The sequence below is a fragment of the Hypanus sabinus genome, chromosome 10 (genome assembly GCF_030144855.1).
Source record: "Hypanus sabinus isolate sHypSab1 chromosome 10, sHypSab1.hap1, whole genome shotgun sequence".
Taxonomy (NCBI): Eukaryota; Metazoa; Chordata; class Chondrichthyes; order Myliobatiformes; family Dasyatidae; genus Hypanus; species Hypanus sabinus.
In genome coordinates, this window is record NC_082715.1 from 31,654,136 (window position 1) to 31,676,430 (window position 22,295).

At 38.9% G+C, this 22,295-nt stretch overlaps 1 protein-coding gene across 2 annotated transcripts; it reads right to left on the reverse strand.

The window, feature by feature from the left end:
• Nucleotides 1–1,856: 1,856 nt before the first annotated feature.
• On the reverse strand, nucleotides 1,857–21,243 carry slc25a27 (solute carrier family 25 member 27). 2 transcript variants are annotated; one of them, XM_059981606.1, is made up of 9 exons: nucleotides 20,714–21,241; nucleotides 19,878–20,057; nucleotides 18,767–18,851; nucleotides 16,899–17,021; nucleotides 15,701–15,813; nucleotides 14,845–14,929; nucleotides 13,288–13,380; nucleotides 7,345–7,447; nucleotides 1,861–7,240 (listed from the first exon to the last, which is right to left on the reverse strand). In XM_059981606.1, the coding sequence occupies exons 1-9, from the start codon at nucleotides 20,811–20,813 to the stop codon at nucleotides 7,169–7,171; spliced, it is 954 nt and encodes a 317-aa protein (XP_059837589.1). In that variant the 5' UTR covers nucleotides 20,814–21,241; the 3' UTR covers nucleotides 1,861–7,168. The 2 variants fall into 2 exon arrangements, with proteins under 2 accessions (XP_059837590.1, XP_059837589.1); XM_059981607.1 differs by lacking the exon at nucleotides 19,878–20,057 and having other exon boundaries at nucleotides 1,857–7,240; nucleotides 20,714–21,243.
• Nucleotides 21,244–22,295: the final 1,052 nt, after the last annotated feature.

A 22,295-nucleotide genomic window follows, 5' to 3' on the forward strand; every position in this document is an offset into this window, starting at 1 on the left:
ACCTTAATTAGGTCCTAAGGGATGATTACATTATTGGACATTGATATTTACTTTTATTTATCAAATTCAATATTCATTAATCAGAATATTTGTTCTTGCTGTCCAATAAACCATAGTTCTAAACAAGGTTCTCAGAAGAATAACAATATGCAGGTATCTTACAATATGAAAGTTAACTTTCACAACTGAACTATGATGTACCACAGTATCAGAACAAATTTGCAACTGCTCATACTGAGAATTACTTTCTGGAATATTTTCTGACAATATACACTTACAGATGCAGTAATTATATATTTTCAATATAACACGTTAAATTTTGCAAAAATGCTTACCTCTGACCCATAACTCTCCTGATAAAAACCATTTAAGATAATTAATGTAACTACCTTCCATATATAATTGAATTTAAGTTTAAATAACTTGTTTCATTTCGGAACTGTGCATTCAATGCACATGACTAGGAACTTTTCTCTGCACTAGAAGCTTTAAATCCTTGCTGAGCCAATCTGGCAATTCCCATTAACCCTTGCATAATCGTGCTCCTGAGATTCAGGAACACCAGTAATTCTGAATCAGTTCATGAACAAAAGTACAATGAGAATAAATTGCCATACATTTCCAAATTGATTTGTCTTTGGAGTTTGACAAGATTCATTTTGTAAAAACAGTTAAAACTCTTTAAAATGATGTAAAATATTTATTGATCTCCAAAAGGTAAGCAATGTGTTAACGTTTTTGTTTCAGTTTGTCACTATAGTAATGCTGCATTTAGCATTGCTAAATTCTCGGATTTAATCCATGCTATGTTTACTCCCAAATTGTTGGTTTCAGGTGTCTCTTTATAATGAAAATGAACAAAGCATATTATGCTATATCTTCTTTTATTCAGCTTCTTGTATTTCATCCTTGTTTGTCAAGAACGAAATAGCTGAAAAGGTCAAGTGTTCAGCCTCAGCTTATGTACCACCTTGTTGTATCATCGGTGGGTCTGCATGACTAGGCTTGCATGATAATTATTTGGCTAGTTGATGGGGGGGAATACCAACCATTGTGTATTAATTACAAATTATGATATCACTTTACAATGTACGAGTTCAAATGGTCAAATATCTTTCTCTAAATCCAGTTTCCTGCATTACTCTTACTAACGGTAGTAGCCCATATATTTCTGAAAAAAGAGTATTTTCAGAATATGATCATACCAGATTTATTTAACTACCGTATATTACCACTTTAAATTGTTATTTTCTGTGTATTGGCTCTTAATTTATTTAAAATGTATCCTATCATTTTCTGATAGATACCAGCATTTTGTGTGTGTTGTTTGAATTTCCAGCATCTGCAGATTTCCTCGTCTTTGCATTTTCTGATGGGTTTTTGTTGAGAGAAGTTTCTGTCAACTTATATAACTTAGACTACTACAGAAACTTCACGTGACCATTCTTTCCATATGAGACAAGGCAGAGGGACCTATCCAATCTGTTACTGCTACCAACCGAAAAAGAATCAATAAACTCTTTGGAGGGGCTGTTCTTGCAAATTCTTCATTCAACTTTCATCAGGCCTACAGTAGAAGGTTCCTTCCTTTTCTACTGGGATTCTTGTGTGTTCCTAATGCAATTAATAAAGGTGCTCAATTTCATCTAAAAAGTTCCTTTGACATTTAAAACTCAAGATTTCCATAAGTCAACAAGAATTCTACAATTTCCCCCCAAGGGTTCTTAAAATAATTCTATCAGTCTTTTCCCTTGTCCACTTGGTAACCTCTTGTTGTGACAGAGCTTGAATTAAGTCATGATTGAACCCTGGGTCATTGAAACATGAGGTGGCAGCTCCATTAACTGCACCACCCATGGTTGAGGAAAAAGATTGGGAAAAGTGTTGGGGTGCTGTGTCATCAGTCTGTACTGAGCTTGGATCTATTAGTTAAGATCACAAAAGACACACGTTGCAGATTAATTTACAGGAGCAGCCAAATTTGAGACTATAAATGGATTAATTCAAAGACTTGTAAGATCAGAGAAATCCATGCATAGTGGTTGATGCTTCCTCTTTCCAAGATGAGGTTGTGATTTTATAAGTGAAGATCCTAGAACTTCAGCAGGGATATCATCTGCTCGTGAGACATTGTTTTTAAGAAGGCACGTGGTCTTTTCAACTTATTACTGATCATAAGGCCTGAAGGATGTTTTGCTACAGAATGGATTCAGTGGCACTCTTGGAGTATGCACTTAATTTGAACAGAATGGCTCATTAACAGCATTTTAGCAGCATTCATGTGCACTAAATCAACCTGAGACTAAATTGAAATCTTAGATTTATATAATTAAAAAAGACAAGCCAGAAGTATGAATGGAATACTCTTCATTACCTGGATAGGTACAGCTCCAACACCACTCAAAAATCTGAATATCACAATGGCACAATATGACTGTGGTATCTGCCATCTACAAAATGCTTTAGTGCAAATGTCACCAGCCTTGACTACTCCCATAGCACCTACCAAATGCAAGATCCAGGTCATCAAGACAATCTTACAGGTTTGTTATCTTCAAGGATAGGGGAATTAGTTATATTGCATAGAATTTGTGGATCCAACTCACTATTGACATCAGCTGGATGTTTTGTAGGCTTTGGGAGTGAGTACACAAGGATGTCATGGACCAACCACCATTCAGAAGAGGAGATCTTAATAGATCTCCAGTCATAATCAGAAGTATTATTTTGCTGTCACTTGTAACTTTATTCACAATAGAGATAGGTTAAAAATAATTTCTGTATTGAGAATGCCACTTCACAAATCAATCATATTCCCTCACTAATTTTCCTGTAACTTATTCCCCACACATTTCCATCCCTTGTACACAAGGGGCAATTTACAGTAGCCTTTTAAACTTTCCATGTGCATGCATTTGACATGCGATGAATCCAGAACATCAATGGGTAGAGTGAATGTGCAAACTCCACATGGACAGGATGGGGGGGAGGGAAGGTAGAGGACTCAGGTTTAAGTCAAGACTGCAGAAGCTGTGCAGGGTGTGCCACTATGCTGCCAAATAGTGTAAATATATATTCATGAACCAAGCTTATGTTTTTAAATGAGTTTTAAGAATATCAGTGAATTTTCACCATACATTTGATTGCTTCCATACTTCAGGGGACTTCCAATTGTTCTCAGAAGAGATGACAACACCTCTTTGTTGATTTCTAAATGGTATTTCTGTTCGTATCAATTTGGGAATGACAAAATCTTTTCTACCATTTCACTGTGTCTATTGTCTTGTTTGTTAATTATTGTACTGTCTAGCACTGTTTTGTGCGCTTTATGTAGTCCCATGTAGGTCTGAAGTCTAATGTAGTTTTGTGTTGCTTCAGGTAGTCTAGTGTAGTTTTGTGTTGTTTCATGTAGCACCATGGTCCTGGAGGAACGTTATTTCGGTTTTACTGTGTACTGTACCAGCAGTTATGGTTGAAATGACAATAAAAGCGACTTGACTTGACAAATGCAGGAACTCTCTTGGCTCATTGCAGAATAGATGCAAACGAAATTGCCTAACATTTGCAAAGAACTGGCTATACAATTGAGTTGAACTACTAAAACCAAAATCACAGCTATTAAATTTAAGAACTACAGGTACCATGAATGCACAGGATTTGTAAATGAAGACAAATTAAAAATATATGTTTATTTAATTTGCAAGAGTTGGCTAGATATGGGAAATGAGATTTAAATGCTTGACAAATTTTATCAAGAAATACCTTACTTGCTGAATATAAATGCATCTTTTAGCTTTGTGGATACAAAGTGATTCACAATACTGAAGGAAAGTCTTCTGAAAAGGCTCATGTATAACATGGAAAAGCATTTAGTCAAAGACAACCACAACCAGAATCAGGTTTAGTATCACTACATAGATTGTGAACTTTGGTTTCCAGAAGCAGTATAGTGAAAGACATAAGCTTACAACAAGTTAAAATAAGTGTGAAAGAGGAATAACGAGGCAGTGTACACAGGTTCATGGACTGTTCAGAAATTTGATGGCAGAGGGGAAGAATCTGTTCCTAAGTTGTTTGGTGTGGGCCTTCAAGCTACTGTACCTTTATTGACGGTAGTAATGAGAGGAAAGCATGTCCTGGATGCTGAGTGACTTTGTTAACAACACCATATTCTCGAGGCACTGACCTTTGAAGATGTCTTCGACGGTGGATTGGATTGCACCCATGATGGAGATGGCAGAGTCTACAATCCTCTGCAGCCTCTTGCGATCCTGCACATTGGAGGCACCATACTGGACAGTGATGCCACAAGTCAGAATGCTCTCTACTGCACATCTGCAGAAAGTGGGAAGCGACTTTGGTGATGTTCCAAACCTCCTCAAACTCCAAATCAAGTGGAACTACTGGGATGCCTTTTTTTATGATTGCATCAGTAGGCTGGGCTCAAGACACATTCTACGAAATGCTGATACCCAGGAAGTTGAAGCTGCTCATCCTTCCCAATGGTGTCTGCTCGATGAGGGCTGATTCTCCTAACTTGCCTCTCCTAATGTCCCCAATCAATTCCTTGATCTTGCTGACATTGAGTGGGACACTACTCAAGCAGCCATCTATTTCACTTCTGTATGTTCTTCATCACTATCTGAGATCCTGCCAACAACAGTGGTGTCACTGGTGAATTTATATATCCTATCTGAGCTGCAGCTAGTCACACAGTCTTGAGTGTAAACAGAGTAGAGCAGTGGGCTAAGTACACATCCTTGAGGTGCATCTGCATTGATTGTTAGCAAGGATAAATACAAATCAATACTACCACAGATCAACAAGCAATTGAACAAGGCAGCTGTCCACTGTCATTGCTGGTTAATAAAATAACCCTCATGTTCAATAAAATAACAAAAGCAAAACTGGAAGACTTGCTCGGCAGAATAAAACACAACAGTCAGTCCATTAAATCATACCTGTTCTAGTCTTTGCATTTGATATTGCTGAGTGAATCTCATCCCAAAACATTACATTTACTTTAGAATTCACATCCTTGTTTTCATACTTCTAATGGTCTATTTTCTCCCTATATTCATAATCCAGCCTATCAACCACTCAGATTACCTGTGTTCCTTAAATTCTCATCCTTATCTCTGAATTTAGTCACTTCACCTCTGGTGCCAATTTGATTATCAAAATCATTTCCCTTGAAAATACTTTCCTCCTTTAAAATGCTCCCTAAGATAATTCTCTTCGACTTAGATCAACCTGGTTATGGTCTGCATTTATATCTTTAAATTGTAATTTTTTGGATAGTGTTGTGATGAAGCACGTAGGAATGTTACAGGTGCCTTAAAATACAAGTCCTTATTATTGTTACAATGGTATTAAATACCACTGCAGAACACCAAGGACTATAGCAATTGATTTGAAGAAAAGACCATCAGGTGGATACCATCTAACAATGTAGCTATTAACTAGGAAAAAAATAGTACTCACGAGAAAGAGAAGAATGATTGAAAGTGGAAGACTACAGAATGCCATATGATAAGATTATCCTATTAAAATAGTACATATTTGGATTAAACTAAATAGTGACATGAGGGTGCAATACTGATAAAATATAAAAAAACCAACCAACCAAATGAAAATGAAAGGTTGCCTCAAGGAAAGGTTGCCTTAAAAAAATTAACATCCATCTATAATACTGTGCACATAAATATAGCTAGGAAGCCTAAGACTTTTGCACAGTACTGTACTGTACTGCTGCCACACAAAAAAAAAACAAATATGACATACGTGAGTGATGATAAACCTGATTCTGATATGGGTCTCTTTTGTGGACTGAGAGTGGGAAGGGGACAAGGAGTCATATTTGGTAAAAAGGGAAGGAGCAGGAAGCACCAAAAGACATTCTGTAATGATCCATCAATTCTGTATGCACTCACACCATTCCCGCCCTGGTGCTCCACCCTCACCATTCCCAACATACTTTGCTCCCGCCAGATTTACAAACTCGCTCTCCTCTTCAAGTTAACAACAAATACAGTACTGTGCAAAGGTCTTAGGCACCCTAGCTATGTCCCTGCGCCTAGAATTTTGCACTCTGTATAACTGGAATTGTAAACATCAAAATTAATAGCATGACACAAACCTAAAAACAATGAAGGAAAATATCAGCAAATCTTAAAGAACATGACATTAGACCTCACAAAGAACCACCAGTTAGTGTTCTTTGAAAATCTAGCAGAATATTCATTATTAAAAGGAGAAGCACTGACAATTGTTAGGACAATATGGAGGTTACAGCCAAACTATAGATACACCTGGCTAAGAAACAGGGTAAATACAAGAATCTTAAATCAAAGGTCAGACTGAAGATAAAATTATTTTTCTTTAATTTTCTAACCACTACAAGGAGTAAATGGTCAGAAATCAACAACCAATTGTAATCCTTCTTAAAGACTAACACCAGCTAAATTACCAATTCTTTTGATTTGAAAGTATGTGCTGTACAATTTAACTTGCTTTGGAATATAGATAAATTTGTTTTACTGTACTGTACTAATAAATTGGACAGTAAGGCAAACAAATGTACATGATGATAGTGTTGTCTTTTGATGATCTCCCAACACTTCACTCACCCTCCCTCTAGATTGTGACAATTGCATTCTGATCCACCAACAAGGTCTTGTCTGTAGACTCAAACAATTTCATTTAATAGAAAATATTAGAAATATTCAGCAGGTGAAACAGTGTCTGTGAAGATGCAGATCAGGTATCATATTTGTAAACTTCTGTCCAAACCTCTGAATATTTCCACCTCTTTTAAAAAAAAAGTTCAGGAATCCATCATCTGTAATACTTAATGGAAATGCAGTATCTGGGAACACAAAACAATATTAATATAAGCTGAAGCCAGATTATTTTTTTAAAAAAGTGATCTTTACTTTTCACTTTCTAAAGCTGTACTATATTGAATTCGAGTAGATAAAATTTACACACCAAAGTATCTCCAGAATTTTCTGTTTTATGGGGGGCAGAGTTAGTACTAACCATAACATTTTGATACCCACAATGAGCAAGTGAAAGAGTCAATTTTATTTCCATTTTTCTCCCTACACTCCAGCATCACAGTTGTCAAAGCGGAACTTCACAGAAGTTATATTAGATCTAGTAGACGTCAAAATGAACTGAGGCCTGTTAATTTTCTGATCTGTTCAAATGTGAGCCAAAATGTCAATGACCAAGGTGCCTGAAATAGAAATTAAAATCAAATCAACTAAATAAAATCCTTTCCATGCAAACGTGTTTTAAAGTCAGAAATTTTAGGCATTACATAAAATTTTCAATATTTACCATTCTTGCCCAAGTTGGCAGAAACCCTTTATATAATGACAATAATCCTTCTCTCTTTATTGTCTGCTTCAGACAATCATACGTGGACGTATATAGTAAGCCCCTAGTAACAAAAACAAAAGGCAAATAAATAAGTACAACAAAATTCTCAGAGTTAATTAATACAATAAAATCACTTTTAAAACAAATGTGTGTACAAAGCCCATTAGGTAAATAAAGTATAGATGAATTTAGAAAGAATGTAAACATTTTGTATTTCAGCTTAACGATTTTATTTGGCCACACAAAGCAATGGATAATTTGCCAAGCATCAAATGCACTTCTGTACCAAGATATACGATTGATAATTTTTCCAGCTTTGTGATGACAAAAATATGTAATTGAGTTATCTTTTTATTGCAAGGTATTTTCAAAGTATGTACAGTGGATTACAGTTACTTGGGGAATTGGTTAATCAGAGCAGCCACATACCTGGGAAAACTCTCAGAGAACAAAAACAAATCAAAAACATTGCTGGGACACCTTTCATTTATTTGGGACACCACAACACTTAATTTGGACAGGAGGCTGTTGCCGAACAGTTTCTAAATAGTCTTAGTCACATGCATTTGTGTCGCCATTAGACGCTACACCCTACTTGGAGTGAACAGATTTTAAACAGCATCAGTTGTATGTGTTTGTGTTCAACAAGCTGTGATCTTTGTCACTGATTGTTAGTAAGAAATAAGCAGAATGGCAATCCAGAACTATTTTGCTCACTGCGGTTTCAAACATTGAGGCCTGGAAATGTCAGAAAAGCCCGAGGTGAAAAAGAAACAATTTCACTATTTCAACAAGTTAGGAACTACAAAGAACTTGAAGGTACCAACAATAATCTTGAATGTTACCTTTGGTCCCCCCAAACATTTGTCTCTCCGCTGTGGCCCCCAGTATATTTGATAAGTATACATTTGAATATGACAACAGCCACACCACCCGGTACACTGCTTTGACTGGCAGACTAAACCAGGAGAGGGTAGTTGGCAGGCCTCATACCCCAGTGAGATTGGGACATGCCTGTCCTAGCATGTGAAGTCAGCTCTAGCGGATTGGGCAAATGAGATCTACAGTGTGGTCAAGAAGGTGATTCTGCAGCTCTGTGGAGAGCAAGGGGCATGACGAGGCACAGTCGTGGTCATCTACCACTATCAGGGAACAACCCAATTGTGAAATCTACTTGTACCACTGGACATGAACTTCCGAAGTTGAGAGAGCTTAACTGCTCCAGTGCAACAACTTTGCCACTTTAAAAACTCTCCCGCACAGGTCTCCTGCCTTCATTGGATACAACGGATAATCCATCAGTAGTACTGGGAGTGTTCCGATTTGTCCTGTATTCAAATGTATAATGTGTTAATCAGTTAAATGGAACCAGATGGGGGAGGAGATACAAAGAAGAAACTCAGGTGGGATAGGTGTGTGGGTAATGGGTAGATGAACCAGGTTGGGAGTATGATGAATCTGGGAGAAGGAAGGAGACAACTGGAAAATGAAAGGAGAATTTAAGATGGGCCACTAGGAGTGGGAAAGGAACACTGTGGGTTACATGAATTTGGAAAATTCACTGTTGATATCATTGGGCTACAGGCTTCCTAAGTGTTTGAGGTTGACCGCAACAAGGCAGTAGAGAAGTACAAGGACAAGCAGGTTGATGTGAGAATATCAAGACGTACAAACAAGCTGGATGAACTCAGCAGGCCGGGCAGCATCTGTTGAAAGAAGCAGTCAACATTTTGGGTTGAGACCCTTCGTCAGGACTAAAGAAGGAGGGGGCAGGGGCCCTATAAAGAAGGTGGGGGGAGGGTGGAAGGTGCCAGGTGGAAAACCAATCAGAGGAAAGATCAAGGGGTGGGGGAGGGGAAGCAGGGAGGGGATAGGCAAGAGAGGTGAAGAAGGAATCTGAGGGGAAAGCACTATGGGTAGTAGAAGAAAGCAGATTTGTGAGAGGTTATAGGCAGCTAGAAGAGGAGGCAGAGTGAAGGTGTGATGGGGGAAGGGAGAGGGAGGGAATTACCGGAAGTTGGAGAATTCGATGCTCATACCAAGGGGGTGGAGACTACCCAGACGGTACATGAGATGTTGTTCCTCCAACCGAAGTTTGGCCTCATCATGGCAGTAGAGGAGGCCATGTATGGACATATCCAAATGGGAATGTGAAGGAGAGTTGAAGTGAGTGGCAACCGGGAGATCCTGTCTGTTGTGGCGGACAGAGTGTAGGTGCTCGACGAAGTGGTCTCCCAATCTGCATCGGGTCTCGCCGATGAAGAGGAGGCCGCACCGGGAGTACGGGTTGCAATAGATTACCCCAACAGACTCACAAGTAAAGTGTTGCCTCACCTAGAAGGACTGTTTGGGGCCCTAAATGGTGGTAAGAGAGGAGGTGTAGGGACAAGTGTAGCACTTACACTTGCAGGGATAAGTGCCGGGTGGGAGATCTGTGGGGAGGGACGTGTGGACCAGGCAGTCGCGGAGGGAACGATCCTTGCAAAATGCAGAAAGGGGTAGAGAGGGAAAGATGTCCTTAGTGGTGGGGTCTTGTTGAAGGTGGTGGAAGTTGCAGAGGATAATATGCTGGATCCGGAGGCTGGTGGGGTGATAGGTGAGGACAAGGGGAACACAGTCCCTCTTGTGGTGACGGGAGGATGAGGTGAGGGCTGAAGTGTGGGAAATGGAGGAGATGTGAGTGAGGGCATCATTGATGACGGCAGAAGGGAAACCGTGATTCTTAAAGAAAGAGGACATTTGGGATGTCCTGGAACGGAAAGCCTCATCCTTGGAGCAGATGCGGCGGAGACGGAGGAAGTGGGAATAGGGAATAGAATTTTTGCATTTGGCAGGGTGGGAAGAGGTATAATCAAGCTAGTTATGGGAGTCAGTGGGTATGTGAGAATAGGAAGGTGAAAAGAAATGGCATGTAACTGGAAGCTCTGAATGCAGCAGACAAAGTTGGAGGAAGGGCACATAAACCTCCTGAGGTTTCCTAGAAGAGGGCTTTCTACAATTCTCTACATAATGGACTACAGACTATCAGACTTTATTTAATAATGGTACACAGGATAGTGCCTTTACTTAAGAAGGGCAGTAAAGAAAAACTTGGCAATTATGGACTAGAAAGCCTAACATATGTGCTAAGTAAATTACTGAAGGATAGGATAGACACACTTTTGAAAAGAAAGGCAATGATTAGGGATAGTCAGCATTGCTTTGTGCATGGGAGATCTTGTCTCCTATATATTGATAACTAAGAAGGTCAATAAAGGTAGGGTGGCCGGCGTAGTCTGTATGGACTTCAGCAAGGCCTTTGATACAGCTGCTCTGGTACATTAGGTTGAGATCCAGAGAGTGCTGGCTAACTAGATATAGAATTGGCTTGAGAGTAAGCAAAGGGTGATATTAGAAGGTTGTTTTTTGACTAGAGGCCCATTTCTAGTGGTGTGCCTTGGTTGAGAATGAACAAGGCATGGTTAGTTTGACACTGACAGTAAAATAAGTGATAATATAGACAGTGAAGGGTAATAGTAGAATTACAGTGGGATCTTGATCAGCTAGGTAAGTGGGTCGAGGAATGGTGAATGTAATTTAATTCAGATATGTGCAAAGTGTTGCATTTAGAGAAGTCAAACAAGAGTAGGACTTACACGGTAAATCATAGGTCCCTGGGGAGAGTTGTACAACAAAGGGATCTAGGAGTACAAGTACATAGATCCCTGAAAGTGGCATCAGAGCCATAAAGGGCTGCTTTTGGCACATTGATCTTCATCAGGCAAGGTACTGAGTATAGGAGTTGGGATATTATTACCACAAGATGTTGGTGAGGCTGCACTTGGAGTACTATGTCCCATTTAGGTCACCTGCTATAAGACGCCATTATGCTGGAAAGAATGGAGATAGGATTCACAATTATGATACTGGCACTAGATTTTAGGGTTAAAAACACAGGCTAGGACTTTATTCCTTGAAGTAGTGGAGACTGGAGTACAGTGGTACTTGAAGTTATGAGGGGCGTAGACAGGATGAAAGCACAAAGTCTTTTCCCCAGGGTTGAAGGAATCAAGAACTAGAGTGATAGGTTTATGTGAGAAGGGACAGACTTAAAAGGGACCCAAGGAGTACTTTTTCATGCAGAGGGTGGTAAATATACAGAATGAGTTGCTGGAGGAAACAGTAGAAGTGGATGCAAAAACAACATTTAAAAGACTTTAAGACATGGCTAGGATATGTTTAAAAATATGAGAAAATTCAATTAGTTTGGAAGGACATCTTGGTAGACATAGATGAGCTGGGCCAAAGGGTCTGTTTCCATGCTGTACGACTCTATATAGTCAAGCATGGCATATATATTGTAATTTCCTATATCACCTGATTCCACTTGCTTCAAAAAGGCAACAAATATACCAGTGCCTAAGAAGAATAATGTGAGCTGCCTTAATGACAATCACCCAGTAGCACTCACATCGACAGTGATGAAATGCTTTGAGAGGCTAGTCATGACTAGACTGAACTCCTGCCTCAGCAAGGACCTGGATCCATTGCAATTTGCCTATCGCCGCAAAAGTCAACCGCAGATGCAATCTCTGTGGCTCTTCATATGGCTTTAGACCACCTGCACAACACAAATACCTATGACAGGATGCTGTTCACTGACTATAGCTCAGCATTTGATACCATCATTCCTGATTGAGAACTTACAGAACCTGGGCCTCTGTACCTCCCTCTGTAATTGGATCCTTCATTTCCTAACAGGAATACCACAATCTGTTCAGATTGGTGATAACACATCCTCCTCGGTGACAATTCACACTGGTGCACTTCAGGGGTGTGTAATTATCCCACTGCTCTCTCTATATACCCATGACTGTGTGGCTAGGCAGAGCTCAAATACCATCTATAAATTTGCTGATGATACAACCATTGTTGGTAGAATCTCAGATAGTGACAAGAGGGCATACAGGAGTGAGATATGCCAAATAGTGGAGTGATGTCACAGCAACAACCTTGTACTTATTGTCAGTAAGACGAAAGAGCTGATTGTGAACGAAGGGTAAGATAAAAGAACACATACCAGTCCTCAGAGGGATCAGAAGTGGAGAGAGTGAGCAGTTTCAAGTTCCTGGGTGTCAAGATCTCTGAGGATCTAACCTGGTCCCAATGTATCAATGCAGTTATGAAGAAGGCAAGGCAGCAACTATACTTCATTAGGAGTTTGAAGAGATTTGGTATGTCAACAAATACACTCAAAAACTTCTATAGATGTACATTGGAGAGCATTCTGAAAGGCTGCATCACTGGCTGGTATGGGGGAGCTACGGCACAGGACCAAAACAAGCTGCAGAGGGTTGAAAAATTTAGTCGACTCCATCTTGGGTACTGGCCTACAAAGCACCCAGGACATCTTCAACAAGCAGTGTCTCAGAAAGGCAGCATCTATTATTAAGGACCTCCAGCACCCGGGGCATGCCCTTTTCTCACTGTTACCATCAGGTAGAGTACAGAAGCCTGACGGCACACACTCAGCGATTCAGGAACAGCTTCTTCCCCTCTGCTCGCTGATCCCTAAATGGGCATTGAATCCTTTAACACTACCTCACTTTCTAAATATTTATCATTTCTGTTTTTTTGCATTAAACAAATAGAAATTTTAATCTATTCAATAATGTATACAATAATTAATTTACTTATTTATTCTTATTATTTTATTTTTTCTTCTCTATTATGTATTGCATTGAACTGCCGCTGCTAAGTTTACAAATTTCACGACACATGGCAGTGATAATAAACCTGATTCTGATTCCTTAAAGATTATTTCCCACAAGCAAGCATTTTACACACTCCAAATATGATTGCTTTCTACCTATAGTAGAAATATGTTTGCATCTGAACAGAAATTAAATTTACCACACTAACCTTCCTTGTTTGTCTCTTGTCTGATTCATTATTCTGGTTTTAATGACATCTGCAGGTGTTCCCATGGTAGCAGCAACTAGTCCTGCACAAATGCTGAATAGAAGAATTCTGTAATATATTTGCTACAAATTTTAATTTAGAAGGACTTTAACACAGTGCCATTTTCCATTTGTCTTATATTACTTTGAAATTACCTGTTAATGTATAGTGCAGGAAGGGAAATGGCACTGAATGATTTAATACTACTGAAAAAGAAATATATATGTACTGAAAAATACAATCTTTGTGACAAAAACTGACAGAAGAATCAAGACTGAATCAAATGTGCAAGACCTGTGATTATCAGTTAAGATTAAATGATCTATTATTTTAAAAGTGCCCATTTTAGATAACTTTTTAGATAATTAACACCCAGCTTGAATGATGAGCAACCCAGATTGCTAGCTGAACATGACATAAAGGTGAATAAAAGTATCAACATACAAATGAACTAGGAGCAGCAGTGGGCCACTATGACCTGGGCCTGCTCAGCTACTTAAAAAATACATAGCTGATTTGAATGCAATGTCAACTCAGCATTTCCATATATCTGTGGTAACCTTTCCAGATGTGGTTTCAGTACTCTATGCAAATTATGCCCAGTTCCCACTACATCTCAAAGCTCTACAATATATTATTTACAAAAAAAATTCCTACCAAAACAAACAATTTCACATTACACTCCATTTGCCGGCTTGTTGCCTACCCTCATCTATTCTCTTTATGATCTCAAGGCCTCTTCATAACTTACTTTTTTTAACCTATCAGCAAATTTAACAACAATACTTTGGTACCTTCGTTCAAGGCATTTATATAAATTGTAGGAAGTTAAAACTCCACGGAAGCTAAATAGGCAATCTGATGAGAGCATCAAAAGAAACTGCTCAAACATCAGGGTTTCCATAACATACAACTTTTCCCCTTAGTTTTCAACTATAAATGACTGCCAGCCATAAATAAGGAAATATCTACTTATAAAGAAGATACACAGTACAAAAGATCTTAATTCATAATGTCAGAAGAAAACTTATACAGTTAAACTATAAATTTGGCACATGAAAATGTGGAATGGTGAAGGAGAGGAGGGGAAGTAATTACTGGAAGTTGGAGAAATCAGTGTTCATGCCATTAGGTTAGAGGCTATCCACATGGAATATAAAGAGTTTCCCTCCCTCCAACCTGAGTGTGGCCTCATTGTGGCAATAGAGGAAAATATGAAGGTGCTGTTTCAGCATAGTTTCTAAACTATTGGATATTATTCAATTATTAACACAACACACTGTTGCTTTATATTTTTCAAAAAGACATTCGAGTAGCACAATGAATTTTCCAGTGAACCCCAGTAAACTTAAGGTGAGCAAAGGAAAAGGGTACTGGTGAGTCAAAAAGAGTGGAGGAATCAGCACTGAGTTAGATGCTGAACCATCAGTATTTCTGATGAATGGGATGGTGGTGGATTATTGGAGTTTTATTGGTTAGTATAACAGTTTGGAAGTGGTTATTTAGGATAGTCAGTACCTTGATAAAGCGTGGCACAAGCTACCATCCTTCAGAGCTGTGTTTCGTAATAAGAAGTGTTTCACTGTGTCATAGGTAGTTAGATCTGAAAATAAAGTCACAGAAAAAAATCAAATGAAAATGAATTTATATCGTGACGACTTATCTAAAATAATGAAGATGCTTCACTTTTTAAAGGCACTAGACATCCATTAATTAATCAATGACACCAATTTGATGAAAATAAAACTATGAAATCATGGCATCAAGGGTTACAGGGAACAGGCTGGGAACTGCGGAGGCTGGGAGGGGATAGAAAAAAAGGATCAGCCATGACTGAATGTTGGAGCAGACTCGATGAGCCAGATGGCCTAATTCTGCTCCTACGTCTTATGGTCTAATCAAATTGCTTGGCATCTAAATACTGGCAGCAACTTAAGAAACAGTATAATTAAAACTTTACTTATGCTAAATACATTTTAAGGTTTTAACCTACAAGCTGGTACTTCTTTGGACTGTGGGAGGAAACTAGAGCACACAGAGAAAACCCCTGTGCTCACAGGGAGAACATACAATCTCCGTACAGGCAGAGCGAGAACTGAAATTGGGTCAGCTATACTGTAAAGCATTGTGCTAACCACTATGCTACTGTGCTGCCTTACATTCACAGTAGAACACAGTAGAATCAATGAAAAACTACACACAAAGACTTGTTTACCTCGCATTTTAATTAAAACTCAGTAGAGTTCTGGGTTAACCTCAGCACATTCCACCTGTACTACTTCTAACTATCAATGTCATGTTTGAATAAAGTCTTTTGGCATTATGGCAATTATTTTGTTAACATATTTTGGCAAACATGGATTTTTCAGATTACCTCCCAGGCTGACTAAGGCGGCTCTCTGCACATTTGGTATCCAACCTGCCCACAATCCTCGAATTCCACCTTCGGACAAAATTTTGACAAAAGCGTGGTAGACTCCATGGATCCTAGAAACAAAATTATACATTACAAAGGTCTTCAAAGTGAAACCGCAAGAAAGAAATCAAATCTATGACAAGTACATCAAATGTAATTTCCTTGGTGCCTCACCATTTTTCGCTGCACATTTATTCAAATACTCATTCTAGTGCCCATCCCTCACTGTATCGTTGTGATTCTTGTGGTGAAGGTTATTGGTAGGGTTCAGGAATTTATATCAGCAACAATGAAGGAATCCTTAATTATTTCCCAATGATGCTGGTGTGCGACTTGTAGGAAACCCGCCACTGCCCGTAAGGAGTCTGTACATTCTCCCCATGGTGGCATGGGTTCCCTCCGAGTTCTCTGGTTCCCTCCCGCAGTTCAAACATGTACCAGTTGGTAGGGTAGATGTTCATTGTAAACTGTCCCATGACTAGATTAGGATTAAATCGGTGGATTGTTGGGTGGCATGGCTTAAAGGTCCTATTCCATGTAGTATCTCAATAAATAAATAAAAATAATTTTTTTTAAAAATGTGCAGGTAGAGGAGTTCCAATTCGTCCATTGCCCTTACCCTTCCACAGTGAAGTTGTATAACTACGGTGATTTCAAAGAAGGATGACAGACAGGTTACTGTGGCTGCAGTCACTGCACTGGTGGTGGACAGGGAGAATTCAAGGTTTTGTGTTATTTTAAGGACATCACTCCCAGCTCTGGTTTGACTTTCCACTTCAGCAGCTTCAGTTTTCCAAACTTATCCTGATAGCTAAAGATACTTCAGCTAAGTAACTTCCAACTAGGATCTTTTGCATGATCTGTCATCTAGAAGAACATATAGTTCTAAACAGTGTTCGCAATATCAATGACAAAGGTCTCTTAGACTCATTTGTAGATACTGGGGATATTTGAATTTTCCAGATTCAAAATGATAAGTTTTTTTATTATAAAGATTATGGATATATATATATGTATATATCTCTATAATATAGATTCACAGCAGCATTATATAAATGAACAGCACAGTAGCCTCAAAGGATTGACTCCTTTTGTTCCTGAAATGCAAGGCATTTATTAAGTTTACAAAAATATATGATTTAACAATATGTCTCACCTTGGAGGCTTTCCTTCAAGTCGCCTTCTCCCCTCCATCTGCATCTGAACTTTCACCAGATCTGTTGGGCTGGCAAAAAATTGTCCAATGGCACCAGATATCATTCCTCCCAGTACAGCTTTCCTGCCCAAAGGTAGATACAAGTAAAAAGCACAATTGGATTTTAATCTTTCATTGTTTTTCCATATATATTCCTTCCATGGAATTTGTGCCTCTTCATCATTTCATCAAAGTGTGAAAAACTGTCTCAGAATCACAATGCCAGGATTAAATTATCCAAAACTTACTTTATTTGAATATGTTACCTTGATCATTTATTTTAAACCTTTCTTTGTTGCCCATCAATTTCTCCCACCCTGTATGCATTATTTTTATTTAACAGACTGTATTTTTTCCACTTCTGACGTTACAACTAAATACTAAAATGTTGACTTAAAAGAGTAACAGATTTGAAAGCTCAGTCTGTTACAAACGTTACTAGCTTTTGGCTTGATTCTGCTGGCACCATGTCTAATGCTATATAATACCTATTACTTTGTCATATATTAAGATTTATTTTATTTCTTACATCCAGCTCACAACATGAGGGAGTAAGAATCTTTTATGTTGCATCTCTATCCCAATGTACAAGTAATAGGAAGGGGAACGTGAGAGGATATTACCCAAACACTAAGACTGTGTATATATTTTTTTTGTATACATGTTTGTACTGTCTGGTTCACAATCAGACCAACATACAGTCAGATATGCAATTAGATCAATGTGTATTGATGAATCTGATGGCCTGGTGAAAGAAGCTATCCCAGAGACGGTTGGTCCTGGCCTTAAAACTGTGGTATTGTTTGCCAAATGGAAGCAGCTGAAACAGTTCGTGGTTGGTGTGGCTAGAGTCCCTGATGATCCCCTGGGCCCTTTTTACGCACCTGCTGCTGTAAGTGTCCTGAATAGAGGGAAGTTCACATCCGCAGATGTGCTGGGCTGTCCGCACATCTTATCAATGAGAGATGATAAGGTAGCAGTGAGGGAAACACAGTGCCTAAAACGTTATTGAAAAGGGCAACTAAATGATTGATTAAATAATCAGATTGCAGACTTGTGAAATTAATAGTGCATGAATTGAGAAGGAAGTGTACATTAGATATGGTGAATTCAATGTCAAATCAATAGCACAAAGAAATAAATCCCAAATTAGCAGTGGGAATGCACAGAAAACATAAGGTACTTTTGCTTTAATGCTATGTATTTTAAATTTGTAATGTTATGTATTTTAAATTTGTAATTATTCATTTTCAAAGGAATAAGATAGACTACTTGTAATATTTAACTTACAGTATGTCAGAGAATAACTGGCAGTGATTAGATGTGAGTGGATGTCATATTGTATCTACATTGATTACAGGAGGTACACTACTTTGACAGCAAATTTCATGCTCTTTATTAGATTATCTACCTGCAATAATCAGAATTTCTTTGAAAATGCAGCATTTTAAATAATCCAATGATTATTATATCCTGTGTAGTCTTCCACAGTCAGTAACTCTAACATACCTCCCTTAAGGACTCAAACTAGGGCCAAAAGGACAATTAACCCAACTCAAAATATCAAAACCATAGTGTTGTGTACATGAGTGCAGTGTGCCACAGCAAAAGGAAAGCAGCTAGAAATGAATTACAAGGTCATTGGTATTCATTGTGGGAAATGTGTCTAAACTGCTGGCTACTGGCGAAAATAAAAATAATAAATCCTTTTCCTTCATCTTTCTATTTTTGACATTTGTGTAAAGGATACTACAAAAGACCTTTATGTTAACCAAGAAAAAAGTGAACCAAGTTGATAATCTTATTTCACAGTTGTCCTTCACATTTACCACAAAGGGAAGTAGCCATCATCGTTCTTCTTAAGTAGTGAATCACGAAGCTGTTCGTATGCAACCATCCGTACACCTGAATACACTGGTACCCAACACAGAGAAATGAAAGAATATTAGTGAGAATAAAGGCCACGTTCAGAATGCAAACACAATAAGTGGATATTACACTAATTTTTCTTTTTGCTTTCAGCACATCATACTTTTACCAAAATGGTGAGAGGATGGTGGACAATCTGCTGACAAGTCTATTCATTTTCAACCAGTTTATGAATCACAAAACATTGCTTTCTAACATATCCTGACATATGTGTATGTCGATACGGCCAATTAGCACTTGCATCATCTCTCATCACAGCACCCGGGACCTGGATCAACTGTGGGAGAATTTGTCACCGTAGTGATTACAGAGCTAGTAGAGCACTGTATCACAGCTCTAGAAACCCACTTTCAATTCTGATCACTGGTACATCTGCATGCAGTTTGTATGTTCTCCCTGTGACCATGTGCATTTCCTCCCACACGCCAAAACTGTGCAGGTTGGGAGATTATTTGGCCTCCATAAATTGTCTGTATTATACAAATAACAGGTAGAATCTGGGGGGTGGGGAAAATAATCAATAGAAAGTACAAAGAATAAATGGGTTAGGGTAGAATTAGTGTAATAAAATTAAGTGTGTGTTTGTGAGAATTCAGTGGGCCAAAGGGCCTACTTTAATGCAGAATCCTTCCCCAACTCTATGACATCCCATAATCTACCTTGCTACTTTTGATGTCATGTCAGATTTTAATTCACATTGCTCCAGTTTTTCATAGATCCTTTATATTTAGGCTTACATGCTGTAAGCCACCTAATGAATATATAAAATGCAAGCTGCTAGCTTTACAGAAAATAGTTCTTTATGTGATAAAGTTAGTATCATGCACTTCTGCAATGAGGCAGCAAAGTATGTCACAGAATGAACACAGCACTCAACATTTCTAACCATTAAGTGTAATCCAAGAGAAACTTGTATATCAAGAAAATGGGCACAGGAATGGTACAGCATTGAATTAAAACTTTGATTACTTAACGAATAAAACAGTACAACATTTTTCAACAGGCTATCACCTATATGTCTGTAGATGGCAGGAGTGACACCTTGCCACAGCCTAAACAGGCCCTCCTCTTTAACTATTCCAAAGGCTGTCTGTATCATTCCCCTGTAAGGCTTCGATGTTTTATGCAATTGATCAGCTGCTTCCCCTTGAATCTGAAGTCTTGTTTTAGTCAAATCAAGTGGAAACGTTACTAAAACAGAAAAAGGGTAATTAACATAATAACAAATAAATATAACATAGAATTAATAAAATTCTATAAACTATCAGCCTGGATCTGTACAGTTTGCAAATATGCTACCAAATATTCTGGTGCCTGTTTTACAATCATAAGCAGCCATTCATAACATACCTACATATTTATGCAAGCTACTCCCAGTGTTTCTATACCGAACCTTATATCAGTTATCATTTAACAAAAGTCAAACATCGCTCTCTTTAGTACTCCAATACCTCTCATGCATTCAGGACTTTTTTTTTAAACCAAGCTGACTTTGCATTCCTATGACTATTCACTTTAATTCTTTCTGAAACTTTCCTAATTTAAAAAAAATACAACTCACAAGATATGTGTTGACAATACTTCTAAACTATTGGGTTTCTTTACAATGGCGTTTCCTTAGTTTTCAAAAAAAATTATGATCAGATGTGTATATTTATTCTCTTGCTAAACTTATCAAACAACTTTTGACCCTAACAGTGAATCACTCCTCCCCCTCAGGAGTGAGGTGAATCGGTCTGATTTAGTTGCAATTAATTGGGCAGCTGGATAGTTAATAAAAATACAACCGATCTAAATGCAAACGGAAAACTTTTGAACCTTACACACAAAAGGTCAAAATGTACCACCTGTCTCTGCCACAGCGGCGGCGCAGGCCGTCAGCACAAACTTAGCAGGCAGGGCATGCCTGGCCCAGGCTGGCTGTTGCCCACCGCCCTGCCGGCTCATCGCACTGAGTCAGCCCGGAGAGCACACTCCGATGGATCAAACATTAAAAAAAAAGAAACGATAATCAGCGGTGCGCATGTATTTTCTGACGCAAAGGAAAAGGTTACGCGTCGTGTCCGAATAAGAATGCAGCCGGCAGACAGGCGCCGGTCAGAGTGAGCGAGATCGAGCCGTGAGGAACTAGGCCGCTGGACCGGGGGCGGTGGCGGAGCCGCCGACTGCCCGGTTCTCGATGCAGACGGGAAGGGGAATGTCCGTTCAGAGTGCGCCTGCTCGCACCGACTCACCGGCAAAGGGCTGCGAGCATTGACCGTGCTGAACGAGGGACAACTCATTGCGTTCAAATATTTGAACGACAAAGTGCAGATTTGATCGAGAACAGAAGACAAGAAGGAAATTAAGTCTCACATTAAATGTTTTAGGTGTCTGCATTTTAACCTTTATTATTTTGTACTGTGTTTAAGTATCAGGCGTTTAGCGTCGCAGCGAGGCATGGACGAGTCCATAAAACCACAAGATAGAGGAGCTGAATTAGGCCATTTGGCCCATCGCGTCTGCTCTGCCATTTCATCATGGCTGATCCAATTTTCCTCTCGGCCCCAATCTTCTGCCTTCTTGCTGTATCACTTTATACCCTCAATCAAGAATCCATTAACCTCTGCCTTAAATTTACCCAAGGACTTGACCTGCACAGCTGTCTGTGGCAAATAATTCCACAGATTCACCACTCTCTGCTAAAGAATTCCTCCTCCTCTCTGTTCTAAAAGGACACCCTTCTACTCTGAGGCTGTATCCTCTCATCTTAGTCTCTTCCACCATAGAAAACATCCTCTCCAGATCCACTCTTTCAACATTCTTCTGAATTCTAGTGAATACAGGCCCAGACCCATCAAATGCCCTTCATATGTCTAGAGATTCAATCCTGGAAGAATTTTCATGAAACTATTGAGCCCTCTCCAGTTTCAGCACATACTTTCTAAGATAAAGATAAGGGTCCCAAATCTGCTCACAATACTTATAGTGGGGTCTGACCAATGCTTTATAAAGTCTCAACATTACAATCTTTACATTCTAGTCCTCTTGAAATGAATGCTAATATTGCATTTGCCTTCCTCACCACAGACTCAGCCTGTGAATTAACCTTTAGGGAATCCTGCACAAGGACACCCAAGTTACTTTGCACCTCAGTTTTTTGTGTATTTTATCCCCATTTAGAAAATAGTCAACCCTTTCATTTCTTCAACCAAAGTGCATGACTATACACTTCCCAACTCTGTATTCCATCTGCCATTTCTTTGTCCATTCTCCCAATCTGTCTAAGTCTTTCCTGAAAACTACCTGCCCCTCCACCTATCTTCATATTGTCTGCAAACATTGCAACAAAGCCATCAATTCCATTATCTAAATCATTGACATATAATGTAGAAAGAATTGGTCCCAACACAAAACCCCGAGGAACACCACTAGTCACTGGCAGCCAGC

What these genes read in the sequence shown, in the direction of transcription:
- slc25a27 (XM_059981606.1), bottom strand. Translation starts at nt 20,813, where the DNA reads ATGAGCCGGCAGGGCGGTGGGCAACAGCCAGCCTGGGCCAGGCATGCC. An exon ending in CGCCGCTGTGGCAGAGACAG is followed by an intron (nt 20,058 to 20,713) that starts GTGGTACATTTT and finishes TTTCTGTTTTAG; the next exon opens with TAACGTTTCCACTTGATTTG. An exon ending in TGCCATCTACAGACATATAG is followed by an intron (nt 18,852 to 19,877) that starts GTGATAGCCTGT and finishes GTTGGGTACCAG; the next exon opens with TGTATTCAGGTGTACGGATG.